Source organism: Anopheles arabiensis, chromosome 3 (assembly GCF_016920715.1).
Source record: "Anopheles arabiensis isolate DONGOLA chromosome 3, AaraD3, whole genome shotgun sequence".
NCBI lineage: Eukaryota > Metazoa > Arthropoda > Insecta > Diptera > Culicidae > Anopheles > Anopheles arabiensis.
Genome location: NC_053518.1, coordinates 62,635,213 through 62,655,959, shown reverse-complemented (window position 1 = coordinate 62,655,959; position 20,747 = coordinate 62,635,213). Strand labels below are relative to the sequence as shown.

The 20,747-nt window shown below is 41.7% G+C and overlaps 2 protein-coding genes across 2 annotated transcripts; one reads left to right on the top strand and one right to left on the bottom strand.

Moving 5' to 3' along the window:
* Nucleotides 1–5,390: 5,390 nt before the first annotated feature.
* On the top strand, nucleotides 5,391–6,202 carry LOC120901133. Its single transcript, XM_040308842.1, has 2 exons — nucleotides 5,391–5,595; nucleotides 5,741–6,202. Exons 1-2 carry the CDS (start codon nucleotides 5,476–5,478, stop codon nucleotides 6,200–6,202), a joined length of 582 nt encoding a protein of 193 aa, XP_040164776.1. The 5' UTR covers nucleotides 5,391–5,475.
* A 2,987-nt stretch (nucleotides 6,203–9,189) lies between these two features.
* On the bottom strand, nucleotides 9,190–10,535 carry LOC120901132. Its single transcript, XM_040308840.1, has 3 exons — nucleotides 10,506–10,535; nucleotides 9,797–10,107; nucleotides 9,190–9,651 (listed from the first exon to the last, which is right to left on the bottom strand). The coding sequence occupies exons 2-3, from the start codon at nucleotides 10,028–10,030 to the stop codon at nucleotides 9,190–9,192; spliced, it is 696 nt and encodes a 231-aa protein (XP_040164774.1). The 5' UTR covers nucleotides 10,031–10,107; nucleotides 10,506–10,535.
* Between the last annotated feature and the right edge of the window lie 10,212 nt (nucleotides 10,536–20,747).

Genomic DNA, 20,747 nt, shown 5'->3' with positions numbered 1-20,747 from the left:
TAAAAGAAAGCATTTACTGTGAACTTCACATGGCTGTACTCAACCGATCGGAAGAAAAGGTGCTTGATGTGCTTTTCAATAATCCTGGAGATGTCGAGAAGAAAGACGATCTTGGACGTTTACCATTACACGTGGCTGTTGTGCATGAACGTTTAGAAGAAATCAACCAGTTGTTGGAATATATGTCTGAAGAATCAATCAATGCGAAAGATGAGCTTTTCGGCTGGAGTGCATTAGATTATGCTTTTGCCTATGAAAATAATGAATCGATTGACATTCTATTAGATCTTCAAGCTACTGTAGATGAGAATGTCTTGGTCGAACAAACAGTGGCAAATGACTTAAGAGATTTATTGAACCATGCACATATCTGCTTCAAATGTTTAGAGACACATGATTATACCAAACTGGCTTCAGATCGCTTTCAAACTAGCTTAGCAAAGTATTTGATCGACGAACAACGTGTTGACATATTCTCGCCCCTGCCTGATTTGCAAAATGTATCGGTCTTACACGAAATCGTAAGGTGTAATATATATGTATTATATGAACAAATAGTATTACGATTTAGTGATAAGATTTCGGAAGAAACATTAATTGCAGTTTTTGAAGTAGCATTAAAGTATCGAGCTATCAATATTGCAATGATTATTGCAAGTGAGTTAAACGATTCTCTGCTTAAAGAAGTGGATAATGAAACACTTATTGATACTGTTAAATGTGCTATTAAAAATACAAATATGAAAGCATTGATCGTACTCTTTCAACAACTCTGCATTAATCTAAATATTCACACAGTAGAAGATATGGAAGAGTCGATGCACTGTGATGTGGAAAATGATTGTGACTTGTCGTTTGTGGATGTGAATCACTATCCCTCTAACTGCTGTATTCCAAATCATTCCCTATGTTTTGAAGATGAACCGCGCCCTGAACGAGATGTAATCAAACGTCTACTAATTTACGCACTACAAGGAGGTAATTTACAGGTAATCAGATACATTGTTCGTAAAACTAATACCATCATCCAGAACGAGCTTATTCGGACCATCATGCAATGGTTAGTGAAGTTGAAGAGAACCATTTCTCATGAAAGATTAATACCTACATTCAAATACCTCCTGCATCAATCAATCGATCTGCACAGTATCGACGATGAAGGGCGCAACCTACTTCATTGGACGGCTCAAAACGGTTGTGTTTTCATGTTGCATTGCTTGATTGCCAACGGTTTTCATTTGTCGGAAGTGAATTCAAGAAATGGATGGAATGCATTTCATTACGTTGCTTTCTTTAAGGATGACACATATGCTGGAAACCTGCGAAAATACAAATTATTGGAATACATTATGGAAGCTTATCAAGTGGATTGGTTAGGTCTCTTGACAAGTATGTTCGATCCAAACAAGTTTGGTAGCCTTTCTCCTGATCAACACAGCCAGTATAAGAATATTATGACCAAATCACAAGTCTGTTTGATGGCGCTTTTTATTTTGTTTGACAAACCAACGAGATCTGAGCTGCTTACTCCGGATGAACTACGCGATGGTGATCAATGCTTACAGGATATGGCTAAAGTGTCTGGGCTCACGGGAATAGTACATGGAGTTAGAGATGGTATTCCTCAGTTCTGTCATGACATATTTGCGGAGTACTTTGCAGCTTGTTGGATGTTTGATCATAAGGATCGATTTTCCTTTTCCGATTCGAAAGGATCCTTTTTTCGATCTAGCTCAAACTGGACGGGCAAATTTTCTCGAATGCGAGACTTCTTCGATCAAATGGTTATACGGGAAAGTAATTGATGTACTTTACAACAGTCCTGCAGCTAGTAGTTTTCAGAAAATAACTCCGAAGATACAATCAATATAAAAGATGAGCTTTTCGGTTGGAATACTTGCGATTACGTATTCCTCTCTGAAAATATAACACTACTCAGGAAATTCATACAATATAATGCAACTATAAACAATAATTTTTCGATTTAACAAATGTTTTCGAACAACTATACAAACATGGTAAATTTTATATCTTCCCTCCTCTCAATCAATCCAAACTTAGTAAAGGCGTCAATTAAAGAGTTTTACAGGAAACAAGCTTTCTTTACAATTACAAACACAACAGCTGACACCAGACGTTGCAACGGAAGGAGAATAGGATAAAATTAAATAAATAAATGGAATTTGAATTTGATTGAATAAATGGAGATAATTATGCTAAGTACTCACTAATTGTTGGAAACTCGTGAGTGCCCAACAGTGCTGCAAAATGTCATGACTATCACGAGATTTTCACCAACGAAAACAATCAACATATCCGTGGTAGCTTGATGTTCATTGTTGATGGTCAATAAAAGTGCTTCATGACATGCTGAACACGACATGTGAATTCTTGAGTCCAACGCGATACTCTGACTGACAAGCTTAGCTTACTGCCCGCATAAGCATAATCATGACTATTGCTGGCTGTGTACTGTGCTGCCAAATATCACTGTTTCAGTCACCAACGCTCATGACTGAAACGAACATCAAATCAGCTCACGTACACAAGTGCGATGATCAGACGCAAGATGAACATAGTCGTTGTGACGTGTGACCAGATTGGTGACATTGCAGCAACCACCTCTTGGTCGGTCACTTTGACGTGACTTTGTTTATCTGTGATCAATTTCGAAATGTCACTGATTCTATCACGAGCACTCGTGATTGAAATGAAATTCATTTCGGTTCACGTACACATGTGCGATGATCAGAAGTAAGACGCACATGGTCGTTGTGACGTCTGATCTGATTGATGATATTTTGGTAACCAACTCCTGGTCAATCAGTTTGTCGTGATTTTTTGGTATTTTATTATCGCGATAGACTTAGAATATACATGGCGCGGGCGAGTGGTGTAGCTCAGTTTACCCAGTCAACCTGCTTGTTTTTTGTTAAAAAAACATAAAAAACAAGTTGAATTGTGCTCAATTTTATTTTTATTTTAGTTTGGCATTAATCTGGCTGGAACAAACTGGATAATTTGATTCTATTTGGTGCAGCAGTATTATTGCGCTAGGCAAGTAGCTCTGTTTGCAAAATTGGGCTACTTTCTGTCACGCGCGACGCTGCCGCCCTATGTCTTTTTGAACGGTAACGGAAAGACATCACTATGGAATAGTTTGGATTATTTCGTCAAAAATTTTTATTGTTCAATAGCATTTTATCTACACAATTTGATACATTATGTATGCCTGTGATTGTATTAACTGTTGGTTTTTACAATAACGAAATAATATGATCCAGTTTATACAAAAGTTGAAATTTATAAAAAATATAAATTTGACATTAATTAAATCGAAATTTTGACGAGTAGACTTTAATTCTGTCCCATCGTTGAAACGGTAGCATCCTTTTGATGTAGTCGAACACTTCGCTGTTATCATTCATGTGGATTGGAAGTCCGTTATTGCGTGCCAAATTTTACTCTAAATTAAAAAAAAAACAAAAACAAAATGGAAGCCTCGGGAAGTGGTAGTGGACAGCCGAAGCGGAAAACGTATGCGAAGCGGAAAACGTATGCGTCTACTGCTTGGAAGTTATTGAAGCAGGTTGAAGATCGACTTGTGTGCAACATCGATCCACAAAATGGCTGCCAGTATGAGCAGGCGCGTTATGAAGGAGGCAACTTCATACGCCATTTCCGGCTATGCCACGAAGAGCTGGCTCGGCTTCATGGGTTTTTCGACAAAGAAAACGAGCCCCCCAAGCGCAAAAAAGTGATCGCTAAAAGATATGTTGCGATTGACCACGAAACTATGTTTCATGCTAGCGTTGATCTAGTCACAGTAAACAACCTCCCCTATAGTTGTTTCGAATGGCCTGCTTTCCGGAAGGTTTGGGGTGCGTGTTGTGATGCACTAGGCATAGTTATAAATCGCGAGAACATTAAAACACACGTCCGAGCGGTTGTGTCACGTGTAGTGGATAGTCTCGCCAACGAAATGCGCGAGAAACTTATATGTTTGAAGGTGGATTCCGCTGTACGTTATAACAGGCATGTACTAGGAGTGAATGCCCAATACGAGCTGGACGGTATAATGGTGTGTCGTACCTTGGGTAAGTAAGTCGATTAACAAAAATGTGCATATATATATATATATATATATACATATCTACACACACATATATATATATATATATATATATATATATACATATCTACACATATATATGTATATATATATATATATATATATATATATATATATATATATATATATATATATATATATATATATATATCTCTCTCTCTCTCTCTCTCTCTAAAGGTTCTGTTGAACTATAATTTTGTTATGTTATCATTGTTATTGTTATTTTACAGCAATGCTAGAAGTCAACGAAAGCCAGACCGCCAAATTCATTAAAAACAGAATCCTAGATGTGTTAAAACGCTACAAATTAAAGTTGGAACAGATTTTTTCGATTACAACCGACAATGGCGCAAATATGCTAGCAGCTGCCAAACAATTGCAACAACAGTTTGTTGCGGTTCAGGCGCAATTTCATGGGATGATCGACGATGAGGACACTACAGCTGAAGATAGCTTCATGGAAGCCTTAATGGGAGAGCTTTTTGAACAATTTACCATAACACGTTGTTCCATTCATACACTGCAGTTAGCTTTAAATGATGTTGTGAGAAATGAAGATGACTTCATTAGAACAATCACTAACATTGTGAAGCAATCGAGGAAAGTAAAATATAATCCCTTTTTCGACTGCCACAAGGAAAAGCGTCCTCCGCTGTGGTCGCCTACGCGTTGGGGTGGAAAATATAAAATGGTGCGGTTCATAGGCAAACGCGAGCAGTTTTTACGACACTTGGAGAGCAGTACCCCGAACTAGGTAATTTTGTTAAATGTACTTTACCAAAATTAAAACTTTACCAAAATCACACTAAACACATCTGTCCACTTCGGATAGAAAACATTCTTCTTTACCACAACCAAAAATTGCACAGTTAATCTAGATCTTGAACACACACTACATACATTCAGCTGCACATCTGTTCACTTCGGATACAATCATTCATGTTTTCGTCATGCAGTGTAGTTCACTCTCTTACAAATAGTACCAACAATGTTACCCATCCCATCGATCATTTCAGAATTTTCCTTCTTCCTCGTGGTTTAAACCATTATCTATCCATTACAATTATTGAAATGTTATTATTTGTATTATGCCTTATATTTATTCAGATGTTAATTAGCAAAAATTCTAACTCTACTTTTTATTCCTACCCAGTGATTGATGATGAGTCATGGACCATAATTAAAGAATACGAGGAGGCCTTCAGACCTTTCTACAAGGTAACCAAGCTGATGCAAACTTTGCATCAGCCGTTTTCGAGTTCTACATCCAATGGCTAAATGGTGTTCGTGAACTAAAACTTTTGAAAAACAATCGGTTTGTGACACCGTTATCAAACGGTTTGATGAACCGGTTGAACCTCCTAAAAGACAGCCAATTATTCCGAGCCGCATTGTATTTGGATCCTAGATTCAATTTCTTGGATTCTAAAGTATTCAGTCTTGAGGAAAAGGAATCAACCCAGGTAAGGATGTAAGGAGACCGTCATACCGCTTTTTATATTGTTATGAATGTCTTCTGACAATAATATGTCCTAAGGACAACACATTTCACCAGTTAGATAAAAACTTCATTATTAACAAAGTATTGTTATTATCATTTTTCTACAGGAGTATTTGATGCGAATTTGGGAGAGAGTCCATGCGCTTTGCTCTGCTAATAATGCACCGTTTGAACTATCACCAGATAATTCCATCAATGAATCTGCAGCATCCGTAGTAGAGGATTTGGACGATTTCCTTACCGATATGTACGGTGGCACGCTGAGCACATTGACACATAACTCTAAAACTGTAGATAGTATTCGGCAGCAGATCAAAATGCTGGAAATTGAGCCTCGACAACCACACACGTGCGATGTATGGAAGCACTGGTTGGCCAGAAAGGCATCACACCCGGAGCTTTTGCTGTGGCTATGGTGGTGCTTTCTGCGCCGTCAAACCAAGCATCGGTCGAAAGAGCGTTTAGCGCTTTGGCTCTTGTGCTTACGAGCCATCGAACTGGCATGGCTGATGATCTGTTGGAGAATACGTTGTTGGTTAAACTTAACCAGCCCATCGTTGAGAAAGTAATGCCAACGCTTTATCCTTGGAAGGACTTCAAGGAAAATATCAACCAATAATAGTAATCGAATTGATACCAGTTAGTATGACTAATTTATATGAACTCATGTGTATATAGTTATGAATATTTTAGCTTTATAGTTAGCACTTTATCAATATTTTATTAGCTTTCATGCCACCATTGAATTTTTACTGAAAAGTAGTATAGACTGTTATGAATTTTGATGTGTATATATTTATGAATTATTTAGCTTTACTTAGTACTTTACCTTTTCCAGAGCGTTAGTACTCTACCAGTACCAGTTTATTAGTTTTGAAAACCTGAATTTCTATTTATTAGTATTACTAACTGTTATGAATTTAGATGTGTATTATTTCGTATGGTTATTGGTAGCTATTATACGAACTGATCTCTTATGTTGCACTATTTAAATAAAGAGAGATGAACTACAGACACATAATATAAGTATTGCTCATTTTTTGTTAACGTTTGATAGTAGTTTATAATCACCATTACTTCTGGATTTTTTTCTTTCCACAGCTCAAAAAGTGATGTACATAATATAAGCAATTTAGCTCCCTAATTTGAAATTCCACCTTTTAACCTTCACCTGTATTATCCTGGACAGATATATTTTTCATTTAAATAATTAACTTGTTTGGATTACGTCCAAAAGTTTTACTTCACATCCTAGGAATGCTTTTAATTCAGTATACCAAAAATTGGGTTTCAGCATTTTTTTACACTATACGCTCGGTAATAAGTACCTTTCTAATCCACATGCTCGATAATCTGCACTCAATCAAGTGCGGATTACCGAGCGTATACTGTACAGGCGGTCACTTGATGAATTATTTGATATGATTCTCACTGAATATAACAATTTTAAATTTTTGAAATAGTTTTTAACATTCGATCGAAACGGAAATTATTTGGCAATTTAAAATTGATGTGTCAAATCAGTACAATTTGCTCAAAGCACTGTCAAATTTAGAAAACCGTGTATCTCCGAATCCGCGTATAAGAGGTACCGTGTATCTCGGGGACCGCCTGTACTGATCTACAGGCTGTTCCCGAGATACGCTATTAATGTGGACAGAAAAGAAACTTCATATCTCGATTTTCTGCGTAAGGGCGGTGGCAACGGTGATCGGATGCGATTTTATCGGATGAGATTTATATGGGATTTGACAGATAACGTCAGACGTGCGATTTCGTCGTCCGACGTTATCCGTCAAATCCCCCGTCAAAATATAAAAATTTGACAGGCCGTCCGATAAAATCGCATGCGAAAAAGCGTTGCCACCGCCCTAAGTCAAATCACGCGTCCTGTCAAAAAGTGATGTTTAAAATTGGTTATTAAAAACTGCTATGCAACCACTTGGTCTGCATACACTTTGATTCTAGATTTCACCACCTAATCTCTTTAATGCACCTTGCGGTAAATGTAAACAACACCTTGTTTTGTCATTTTTTTCTGCAGGTACTCGAATCTAATTCTAGCTTTGAGGCTAGAATAATCTAGACTGAAAATTGCAGGCTATTTATTTGTGTGGTTTTGTATGGAGTGTTTACATGATTTCAGCCTCCAACTTTCAAACTCCATACAAAAAGCTGACTAGAATCGTGATGGACCCCATTTCTGGATTTATAGCGGTTTCAATGTGTTATCAAAAATGCAATTTATACTGAACTTGAAGCGAATTGTAGTTGTTTGACATTTGATCTGTCTAATTAAGAAACCCGCGTATCTCCGAATGCTTGTATGTCGAGAACCGCGTAACTCGGGAACAGACTATATGCGAATTCGCAATAAGCGATTCCTATAAATTTGACAGCTTCATGTGTTTTTTAAAAACAATTTAAACATTATGATTTTTATGATTTGTATTGCTCCCGATGAGCGACAGCGTGGGCGGCATCTGTCAATCTCTGCTAACAGGCCATGTAGTTTTGTTCTGTTAATCTCTGCCAACAGGCCATAACTTGTTTTTTTTTTAAACCAGATTTTATCTTTCCTTTTGACAGGACTAGTAACATGACGAATACATAAAACATTCTCAAAATCTTAATTATCTTTACTTAAAGTTCTTCAAACATTTGAAATGCTGTTTGGATATTGCTTGTAAGCTTAATCCTATCTAGAGCATCAAATAATAAACTGCAATCAAACGTTAACAAATAAAGGCCTTATGAGACGGAGGAAACTACTGTATTTCGGTTTTGGAATGTATCCTTCAAACAGGGCTTGACAGATAGATGCCAGTCGGAAAATCGGAATTCGGTATTCTCAATTCCGATTTGCTCGAAAGTGGATTTTTACTGTCAATGTCGGTGGAGCGTATTGAATTTATTGATAACGAACACAACGAATGATTCTTACGGATGAAGCCAAAAAAAATCAATAAATCAAATAATAAATGTGAAAGGTGACAACAAGAGAGTTTTTTGTGTGCCAAAGTCTAGGATTGACAGATAAATGCCAAAAGAGAAATGACAGTATTTTCCTCCGTCTTATAAGGCCGTAATGAGCAATACTTATATTATGTGTCTGTAGTTCATCTCTCTTTATTTAAATAGTGCAACATAAGAGATCAGTTCGTATAATAGCTACCAATAACCATACGAAATAATACACATCTAAATTCATAACAGTTAGTAATACTAATAAATAGAAATTCAGGTTTTCAAAACTAATAAACTGGTACTGGTAGAGTACTAACGCTCTGGAAAAGGTAAAGTACTAAGTAAAGCTAAATAATTCATAAATATATACACATCAAAATTCATAACAGTCTATACTACTTTTCAGTAAAAATTCAATGGTGGCATGAAAGCTAATAAAATATTGATAAAGTGCTAACTATAAAGCTAAAATATTCATAACTATATACACATGAGTTCATATAAATTAGTCATACTAACTGGTATCAATTCGATTACTATTATTGGTTGATATTTTCCTTGAAGTCCTTCCAAGGATAAAGCGTTGGCATTACTTTCTCAACGATGGGCTGGTTAAGTTTAACCAACAACGTATTCTCCAACAGATCATCAGCCATGCCAGTTCGATGGCTCGTAAGCACAAGAGCCAAAGCGCTAAACGCTCTTTCGACCGATGCTTGGTTTGACGGCGCAGAAAGCACCACCATAGCCACAGCAAAAGCTCCGGGTGTGATGCCTTTCTGGCCAACCAGTGCTTCCATACATCGCACGTGTGTGGTTGTCGAGGCTCAATTTCCAGCATTTTGATCTGCTGCCGAATACTATCTACAGTTTTAGAGTTATGTGTCAATGTGCTCAGCGTGCCACCGTACATATCGGTAAGGAAATCGTCCAAATCCTCTACTACGGATGCTGCAGATTCATTGATGGAATTATCTGGTGATAGTTCAAACGGTGCATTATTAGCAGAGCAAAGCGCATGGACTCTCTCCCAAATTCGCATCAAATACTCCTGTAGAAAAATGATAATAACAATACTTTGTTAATAATGAAGTTTTTATCTAACTGGTGAAATGTGTTGTCCTTAGTACATATTATTGTCAGAAGACATTCATAACAATATAAAAAGCGGTATGACGGTCTCCTTACATCCTTACCTGGGTTGATTCCTTTTCCTCAAGACTGAATACTTTAGAATCCAAGAAATTGAATCTAGGATCCAAATACAATGCGGCTCGGAATAATTGGCTGTCTTTTAGGAGGTTCAACCGGTTCATCAAACCGTTTGATAACGGTGTCACAAACCGATTGTTTTTCAAAAGTTTTAGTTCACGAACACCATTTAGCCATTGGATGTAGAACTCCGAAAACGGCTGATGCAAAGTTTGCATCAGCTTGGTTACCTTGTAGAAAGGTCTGAAGGCCTCCTCGTATTCTTTAATTATGGTCCATGACTCATCATCAATCACTGGGTAGGAATAAAAAGTAGAGTTAGAATTTTTGCTAATTAACATCTGAATAAATATAAGGCATAATACAAATAATAACATTTCAATAATTGTAATGGATAGATAATGGTTTAAACCACGAGGAAGAAGGAAAATTCTGAAATGATCGATGGGATGGGTAACATTGTTGGTACTATTTGTAAGAGAGTGAACTACACTGCATGACGAAAACATGAATGATTGTATCCGAAGTGAACAGATGTGCAGCTGAATGTATGTAGTGTGTGGTCAAGATCTAGATTAACTGTGCAATTTTTGGTTGTGGTAAAGAAGAATGTTTTCTATCCGAAGTGGACAGATGTGTTTAGTGTGATTTTGGTAAAGTTTTAATTTTGGTAAAGTCCTTTTACAAAATTACCTAGTTCGGGGTACTGCTCTCCAAGTGTCGTAAAAACTGCTCGCGTTTGCCTATGAACCGCACCATTTTATATTTTCCACCCCAACGCGTAGGCGACCACAGCGGAGGACGCTTTTCCTTGTGGCAGTCGAAAAAGGGATTATATTTTACTTTCCTCGATTGCTTCACAATGTTAGTGATTGTTCTAATGAAGTCATCTTCATTTCTCACAACATCATTTAAAGCTAACTGCAGTGTATGAATGGAACAACGTGTTATGGTAAATTGTTCAAAAAGCTCTCCCATTAAGGCTTCCATGAAGCTATCTTCAGCTGTAGTGTCCTCATCGTCGATCATCCCATGAAATTGCGCCTGAACCGCAACAAACTGTTGTTGCAATTGTTTGGCAGCTGCTAGCATATTTGCGCCATTGTCGGTTGTAATCGAAAAAATCTGTTCCAACTTTAATTTGTAGCGTTTTAACACATCTAGGATTCTGTTTTTAATGAATTTGGCGGTCTGGCTTTCGTTGACTTCTAGCATTGCTGTAAAATAACAATAACAATGATAACATAACAAAATTATAGTTCAACAGAACCTTTAGAGAGAGAGAGAGAGAGAGATATATATATATATATATATATATATATATATATATATATATATATATATATATATATATATATATATATATATATATGTGTAGATATGTATATATATATATATATATATATATATATGTGTGTGTAGATATGTATATATATATATATATATATATATGCACATTTTTGTTAATCGACTTACTTACCCAAGGTACGACACACCATTATACCGTCCAGCTCGTATTGGGCATTCACTCCTAGTACATGCCTGTTATAACGTACAGCGGAATCCACCTTCAAACATATAAGTTTCTCGCGCATTTCGTTGGCGAGACTATCCACTACACGTGACACAACCGCTCGGACGTGTGTTTTAATGTTCTCGCGATTTATAACTATGCCTAGTGCATCACAACACGCACCCCAAACCTTCCGGAAAGCAGGCCATTCGAAACAACTATAGGGGAGGTTGTTTACTGTGACTAGATCAACGCTAGCATGAAACATAGTTTCGTGGTCAATCGCAACATATCTTTTAGCGATCACTTTTTTGCGCTTGGGGGCTCGTTTTCTTTGTCGAAAAACCCATGAAGCCGAGCCAGCTCTTCGTGGCATAGCCGGAAATGGCGTATGAAGTTGCCTCCTTCATAACGCGCCTGCTCATACTGGCAGCCATTTTGTGGATCGATGTTGCACACAAGTCGATCTTCAACCTGCTTCAATAACTTCCAAGCAGTAGACGCATACGTTTTCCGCTTCGCATACGTTTTCCGCTTCGGCTGTCCACTACCACTTCCCGAGGCTTCCATTTTGTTTTTGTTTTTTTTTAATTTAGAGTAAAATTTGGCACGCAATAACGGACTTCCAATCCACATGAATGATAACAGCGAAGTGTTCGACTACATCAAAAGGATGCTACCGTTTCAACGATGGGACAGAATTAAAGTCTACTCGTCAAAATTTCGATTTAATTAATGTCAAATTTATATTTTTTATAAATTTCAACTTTTGTATAAACTGGATCATATTATTTCGTTATTGTAAAAACCAACAGTTAATACAATCACAGGCATACATAATGTATCAAATTGTGTAGATAAAATGCTATTGAACAATAAAAATTTTTGACGAAATAATCCAAACTATTCCATAGTGATGTCTTTCCGTTACCGTTCAAAAAGACATAGGGCGGCAGCGTCGCGCGTGACAGAAAGTAGCCCAATTTTGCAAACAGAGCTACTTGCCTAGCGCAATAATACTGCTGCACCAAATAGAATCAAATTATCCAGTTTGTTCCAGCCAGATTAATGCCAAACTAAAATAAAAATAAAATTGAGCACAATTCAACTTGTTTTTTATGTTTTTTAACAAAAAACAAGCAGGTTGACTGGGTAAACTGAGCTACACCACTCGCCCGCGCCATGTATATTCTAAGTCTATCGCGATAATAAAATACCAAAAAATCACGACAAACTGATTGACCAGGAGTTGGTTACCAAAATATCATCAATCAGATCAGACGTCACAACGACCATGTGCGTCTTACTTCTGATCATCGCACATGTGTACGTGAACCGAAATGAATTTCATTTCAATCACGAGTGCTCGTGATAGAATCAGTGACATTTCGAAATTGATCACAGATAAACAAAGTCACGTCAAAGTGACCGACCAAGAGGTGGTTGCTGCAATGTCACCAATCTGGTCACACGTCACAACGACAATGTTCATCTTGCGTCTGATCATCGCACTTGTGTACGTGAGCTGATTTGATGTTCGTTTCAGTCATGAGCGTTGGTGACTGAAACAGTGATATTTTACAGTGCTGCTCCCGGTCCAGAAAATTTCATAACAGTGATTGACTAAAAGTTTATTCCCAAATTGTCATCAATCGTATCACTCGTTACAACCACTTGAGAATTTCACCTGTGATAATCGCAATTGAGTACGTGACGCTGTCAAGGTTTTTGATTCACTCAGTTTTTTTGTGATATTGATGGTGACATTTTGCAGCACTGGTGCCCAACAATCTGCCAGGTCACAGCGCGAGAGAAGAAATGGATAGATGAAGAAAGAGTGAAAGGGAAGTCAAGCGAGCGAGAGGAAAGATAGGGAAAACGATAAGTTTGGCGATAAAAGGGCAGGATGCGCCTGCCCTCGCCCTTTAGTTGAAACGGAAACCAGGAACAGTGGACTAATTTTTGATTACACCACAATAAAATCAGCACAATAAGTGTTATCTAAAAAAATCCACACCGTTTTCAACACTAATTGTTTCATTCGTAGTAACAACCCTTTATATGCACCCGATGCGTTTGTAGAACGGAGACGAATAGAAAGTACCATAAGTATGTGACTAATTATAGGAACCATGTGCGCAAAATAGTGCTCACCAACCTTTTAAATATTGCGGATCACTTGGCTTTGAAAATACATTTGTAGCGGCCCAGATTTATTGAAGGCATACATTTTATAGACTTCGTTCAAAGTTTTTAATCAAAAATATATTTAAATGTTATTCTAGACCTCCCTGATGAAAATTTTATCTTGACTGTGGGAAATAAGCTGCACGATATGTCCCGCTGCGCAAAGCGACGGAAGGCGTTATGGCGTTCTGAGAATTTTATCATCCCGCTGTGCAAAGCGACGGAAGGCGTTATGGCGTTCTGAGAATTTTATCATGCCTTCCTTTTCTCTCCAACGGCAAATTTGTCGAGCAGCTCGTCGAGCTGCCCGTCCCTGGCTCCGCCTCATACCCCTCGCCTGAGCGCGCTGCCGAAGGTTTGGATGTGTTGGTGCGTCAGACGGCCAATCGCTGTCAGCCGTCGTCCGTGCTCTTTCCCTCCCTAGTGCTATCTCTTTCTCGCGTGTGGACAATGCTCATGAGTTGCTGTGGCGCTTAAAAAACCGTTTATACACATTGCGGCGATGAAGTTGCATTTTTACAAATCAAACCAAAAAAGCGCAATGAGTTTAATCGATGCAATGTAAAAATGACCAAGGAAACGCCAGCTCACGCGCAGAACCCTAATTCGCATTTACACGTTCAGCCCGGCGCTGATTTTCATCAACTTTCCGTTCCACCAGCATCAAGAACGCAAGCTGATTGTGAAACCGGCATACTGGAAAGTCCACTGGCAGTCCCTGGGGCCTGCCATCGAACTGAACGTGCTAAGCATTAAGCATAACTTTGTTACACTAACATTAAGCATAACTTTGTTGTTGCTTTCAAATGGTTTAGATTACACAGATCTGCTGAGCCGTATGCGCATCGGTGTGAGCCTGCGTGTGTGTGCACAACTGTCGCCAAATGTGTTTTCTTCCGGAATGTTATGATCCATCGGTCAAAGAAAGGAAGGTGCTGATGAAAGGCGGAAAGACGAATTGAGGCACTTGTCAATGGTAACTGATGACCGGGAGGAGGGAGTACTGACACACAGCTGTAGGAAGATTGAACAGTATACTTAAATTTCCAGCGGATGAGGGGGGGTGGCCATGGGATCATCGATCATCCGTCACAGGCCCTAAAATTGTTGTCGCCATGGGGGGTAGGGGAGGTGCAAATGGTTCTCCAGCCGCGGAGCCCCAACGACCATCTTTCCGGGGCCCTTGTCGCTAATACTCTGTCCACTTGTAGACATACGGCATACTACAGACTAGAGATCTTCGGTGACCGCCTAGTCCGCCTACCGTTAGATCCACCGCTGGTTCATGACGGTGTTTTTTTTTTACTGTGGATGTGCATCCTTCCCCCTGCCTGCTGCGTATGCACCGGCAGTATGCAAGTTGCACACTGGATAGGAGCGGGCCCGCGGCACCGCCATCATTCCGCACATCTGCATGCCCGTCGTGGGTTCTAATCGCGTATGAACCGGCCGTCGTAGCAAGGGATTAGCCACCGGCTCCGGCTACGTGGTACTCAAGTCCTGAAAAGGCCGGCATGATCGCGTTGGCTATTACGCCAATAATAATAATAATAATACTAATAAGAACTTAGCATAGCAGTCCACACTCGGGGAAAGTTTTTGTTTTGACTTTGTTGCTGCCGAGTCTACTGCTGTGGCGCGACAAATGCACGGAATGCACTCGACCAAAACATGAACCTACCGATCCGAACCCATTCCAAGGCATTGCCGGTCAATCGGCGTCATGATAACTACTCCAAACCAACAAGCCACCAGATTCTGGACGGACAGGTGCAGCACCATACGCGCACCGTAATAAACAAATCCAGAATCCTCTTTTGTATGGATTCAATTCAAAATGTTGTTTCCACTTGCGTCAGCTAGCTGAATTAGAAATAAATGTGCAATATATCACACGCACGTTTGCGTCGATCGTGTGTCTTTTTGATACCCCCAACAGCAGAGCCGATCGCAAAGATGCCAATGCCAATGGTTGTGTTGTCTCTCAGGTAGCGAGATCGAAAATGCATGGACTTTGTAGCCGCAGCGGATGAAAATGTACGCATCAGAATCAAATAGTTTTGGGGTTTAAAAACGCACGCTCACATACAAACACGCGCGCGCGCACACACACGCGCGCACACACACGCGCGTGCGCGCGCTATAAGGCACCTACGAACGCGCGCACGCGAGAACGCACCTACGAAAGCGCGCATGCAAGCACGCACCCCCCATCAAACCCCCCTCCCCTTCCGCTATCATCAGCTATCATATAGCGCATCATCATCCAAAGCGCCGGGCGGGGTGGGGGATCGCGGCATGATAGAGTGAATGGTCACTTTCCCCGCGCTGTGTGCGTGTGTGTGTGTGTGTCGTGGCCCGAAAACTCGAGACAGATTTAGGCATATTTAAAAAAAAATATTTTATTGCCACTATACACTGTGCTACATGATGCTTAGAAGGTCGTTGAAGCATCTAACACGTTCAAATTAAAAAAATATTAGATTAGTGTTAGACGTTCTCCTACGCTTGTTTTAAATAGGCTTCTTCACCCTCAACTGGCAGGGGCATCGAATGGTCTCATCAGCAGCGGCACGAAATAAAATAAACCATCAATACACCGATAACACTTTGAATCCCATCCCGCTGCGCAAAGCGACGGAAGGCGTTATGCCGTTCTGATGCTCTTTTTCTCAACGGCAGAGCCTCGTCGAGCTGCCCGTTCTGCCTCTCCTCGAAGGCGCTGCCAAAGGTTTGAATGTGTTGGTGTCGCCAATCGTTGCCATCGTCCGTGTTTTTCCTTCTAGCGTATCTCATGAGTTGCTGTGGCGAAAACATTTACATTGCATGAATGCATCGTGCAATGAACCAAAAGCGCATGACTTCATGCGCAATTCAAACTCGGCGCTGCCGGCAGCCGATTGCGCATCCCGGCAGTTCGCCTGCCATCGACAAACATGCTTTCACATACCCACATCCCAGCTTCCTGCCAGGTTTCACCACGGGCCTGTCGCCAATACCTGTCCACCGCCAGCGCACGCGACTTCGCTGTCCGCCAGCAAATCTGCCGCTGAGTCGGTGTTTTCCCGCATCGGCAGGCAGCTGCACACTGGCGGCCTGCGTTCCGCATCATTCCGCAGGGTTTAACGCGTAGCGAATCGTCTGCCGTAGCAGTGATTATCGTCGGTATTGTTTTGAACGAAATGGCTGCGTTAGTACGCCATTAATAATAATAACACACAGTCCAGCGTAGCAATGCCGGTCGCACCGGCCAGCGAACCTACGATTCGAACCAGCATTGTTGTTTCCGCAGATGCCGACTTCCGTCACTCGACGGAGATACGGCGCATCAATAAACTGTCCAGTCTGGCGACCACTGTAAATGCTGTGCCCATTATGCCGCTGCTGACCAATGTCACGCACGTTTTCTTAGATCACGTGTTACGCCCGTCATAGAGCCGATCGTGTTTGTGTTGTTCTCGGCGAGACGAAAATGGCGATTTTAGCGCAGCGATGAATCAGTCAGAATGTTTTGTTAATGCGCGCAAACCACACACACAATGTATGCACAGGCACGCAGCTGCGCACGCGGCACGCACTCAGTAGCCATTTATCGAACGAGCTGGTTTTCAAAGCGCGAGTGGACGCGCACGCGCTGAGATACCGAGCATTGCGAATTATAGTCATCTGTTACATGAGTTGAAGATCAACATGTTCAAATTAAAACAGATTGCGTTAGAGGCCGCCACGAATACCGTATCAGGTCGAATCATCATCGATAACAGCACTTTGTTCACACGCTCGCTGACACCATCACTGGTCGTCGACAATAACATCACGATATCGGCTGGCAGTCGGTCGCCGCAGCAGCGGCGCTTTTTTAAATTTTGACCGTTTTTGCTTCCGCCGCCGTTCGATAACCAGTGACCCAGCGCAGGAATCGCTGAAGAACAGCGCGGAGAGCAGCCAAAATCTGCGCTGGCCAGCGCAGAATTTGGTACATTTTCTGCGCTGGAAACTGCTCGAATTTGCGCAGCGGGAAGTGGGTCGGTCGTTTTGGCGAGCAGATTCCCGCTGCGCAAATTCGAGCAGTTTCCAGCGCAGAAAATGTACCAAATTCTGCGCTGGCCAGCGCAGATTTTGGCTGCTCTCCCGCGCTGTTCTTCAGCGATTCCTGCGCTGGGTCGCGCAGTTCGAGCAGTTCGGACAGTTCGGGCGGCGGCGGAGCAAAAAAACGGTCAAAAATTTAAAAAATAATGGCGCCCATTTTTCGTCCGCTTCTTCTCCCTCCCTCACCCTGGCTTGCCTTACTTGCACTTGCGCTTCAGCCTGTGCCTTCCGCTGCCAGCTGATTGGCTGTTGCGGTGTATGCGTTGATACTCATATGTGCATTGCGGTTGTGTATTGTTATTGGTGGGTGTTAGCATTTATGAATTTGTGTGTGACCTTGAGACGCTGTGGGAGAAGCTGGAATGGGATTCAAAGTGTTATCGGTGTATTGATGGTTTATTTTATTTCGTGCCGCTGCTGATGAGACCATTCGATGCCCCTGCCAGTTGAGGGTGAAGAAGCCTATTTAAAACAAGCGTAGGAGAACGTCTAACACTAATCTAATATTTTTAATTTGAACATGTTTGATGCTTCAACGACCTTCTAAGCATCATGTAGCACAATGTATAGTGGCGAATTTTTTAATGTGCCGAAATCTGTCTCGAGTTTTGAAGGACACACACACACAGCGCGTAGAAAGTGATCGTCCACTCTATCATGCTGCGATCCCCCACCCCGCCCGGCGCTTTGAATGAGGATGCGCTACAAGAAAACTGAACCAGCCGTTCTACCGATAAGGTATCCGTACTCGCTCGTGCGGGAAGGGGGGTTCTGGTGGGGGTGCGTGCTTGCGTTCGCGCTTTCGCGGGTGTGCCCGCGTGCACGCGTACGTGCATGTGTGCGTACGTGCATGTGTGTGCGTGCGTGCGTGCTCGCGTGCATGTGTGTGTGTGTGTGTGTGAGAGAGAGAGTGTGTGTGTGTGTGTGTGTGTATGTGTGTGTGTGTGTGTGTGAGTGTGTGTGAGTTTGCGCGCGCGTGTTTGTGTGTGTGCGTGCGTTTGGAAACCCCAAAACTATTTGATTCTGATGGGTACATTTTCATCCGCTGCGGCTACAAAGTCCATGCATTTTCGATCTCGCTACCTGAGAGACAACACAACCATTGGCATTGGCATCTTTGCGATCGGCTCTGCTGTTGGGCGTATTTAAAAGACACGTGATCTAAGAAAACGTGCGTGTGATATATTGCACATTTATTTCTAATTCAGCTAGCGGGCGCAAGTGGAAACAACATTTTGAAGTGAATCCATACAAAAGAGGATTCTGGATTGGTTTATTACGGTGCGCGTATGGTGCTGCACCTGTCCGTCCAGAATCTGGTGGCTTGTTGGTTTGGAGTCGGTATCATGACGCCGTGCGACCGGCAATGCCTTGGAATGGGTTCGGATCGGTAGGTTCATGTTTTGGCCGAGTGCATTCCGTGTATTTGTCTCGTCACAGCGATAGCCCGGCTACAACAAAGTCAAGACAAACTCTTACCCGGGTGTGGACTGCTACGCTAAGTTCTTTTATTATTATTATTATTATTAATGGCGTACTAGCCAACGCGATCATGCCGGCCGTTTTAGGACTTGAGTACCACGTAGCCTGAGCCGGTGACTAGTCCCTTGCTACGGCGGACGGTTCATACGCGATTAGAACCCACGACGGGCATGCAGATGTGCGGAATGATGGCGGTGCCGCGGGCCCGCTCCTATCCAGTGTGCAACTTGCATACTGCCACACTGTCTCCTGCCCGATGCATACGCTGAAGGCAGGGGAAGGATGCACTCTACAGTAAAAAAACACCGTCAAGAACCAGCGGCGGATCTAACCGTAGCCGGACTAGGCGGTCGCCGAAGATCGCTAGTCTGTAATATGCCGTATGTCTACAAGTGGACAGAGTATTAGCGACAAGGGCCCCCGGAAAGATGGTCGTTGGGGCACCATGGCTGGAGAACCATTTGCCCCCCACCCCCAACACCCCCAACAGAAGCTTAGGATAACAAATTTATGCTTAATGCTTAACATGTTTAGTTCGATGGCAGGCCCCAGGGACTGCCAGTGAACTTTCCAGGATGCCGCTATCATAATCAGCTTGCGTTCTTGATGCCGGCGGAAAGAAAAGTTGATGAAAATCAGCGCCGGGTTGAACGTGTAAATGCGAATTAAGGTTCTGCGCGTTACACAGCAAACCCTCCAGCGTGAGCTAGCGATTCCGTAGTCATTTTTACATTGCAGCAATTGAACTCATTGCGCTTTTTTTGGTTTGATATGTGAAAATGCAACTTCATCGCCGCAATGTGTATAAACGGTTTTTTAAGCGCCACAGCAACTCATGAGCATTGACAACACGCGAGAATGAGATAGCGCTAGGAAGGGAAAGAGCACGGACGATGGCTGACAGCGATTGGCCGTCTGACACACCAACACATTCAAACCTTTGGCAGCGCGCTCAGGCGAGGGGAATGAGGCGGAGCTAGGGACGGGCAGCTCGACGAGCTGCTCGACAAATTTGCCGTTGGAGAGAAAAAGAGGGCATGATAAAATTCTCAGAACGGCATAACGCCTTCCGTCGCTTTGCGCAGCGGGTTGTTTTCCTCATCAACGGGGGTGGTGCTTTGGATCGGAGACTCATCATTCATCATGAATGCGGCCTTCAAACGATCGATGGAAATTTCACTTTTCCTGCCTCTGATATCTAAAACGAAAGATTTCTTGTTACGTTTTAATATTTTAAATGGACCATCATAAGGAGGGGTTAAAGCGGGTTTCACGGCGTCGATGCGGACAAAAACATGGGAACAGGAATTTAGTTGTTTTTGTACATATACTTTTTCTTTCGTGTTGTGGTTCGATGTGGGGGACGGCTTCAACGATGACATTATATTTTTTAGATTTGCTATGTAGTCAGGCGTGATGTTAGGTGAATTCGATGGTTCGTCAAAAAATTCACCAGGTAATCGAAGTGTTGTACCATAGATGAGTTCTGCACTGGTTGCACCGATGTCTTCTTTTATGGTGGAGCGCATACCAAGCAACACTATTGGGAGTGCTTCCGTCCAACGAGCGTTTTTGTGGCAAAGGATAGCGGTTTTTAGCTGTCGATGCATCCTTTCGATCTGGCCGTTTGATTGGGGGTGGTAAGGTGTTGTTCGAAGGTGGTC

Excerpts from the sequence above, each read along its gene's own strand:
- LOC120901133 (XM_040308842.1), top strand. The coding sequence starts at position 5,476 with ATGAACCGGTTGAACCTCCTAAAAGACAGCCAATTATTCCGAGCCGCA. Across the intron at positions 5,596-5,740 it reads AGGAAAAGGAATCAACCCAG|GAGTATTTGATGCGAATTTG; the intron begins GTAAGGATGTAA and ends ATTTTTCTACAG.
- LOC120901132 (XM_040308840.1), bottom strand. The coding sequence starts at position 10,030 with ATGCAAACTTTGCATCAGCCGTTTTCGGAGTTCTACATCCAATGGCTA. Across the intron at positions 9,652-9,796 it reads AGGAAAAGGAATCAACCCAG|GAGTATTTGATGCGAATTTG; the intron begins GTAAGGATGTAA and ends ATTTTTCTACAG.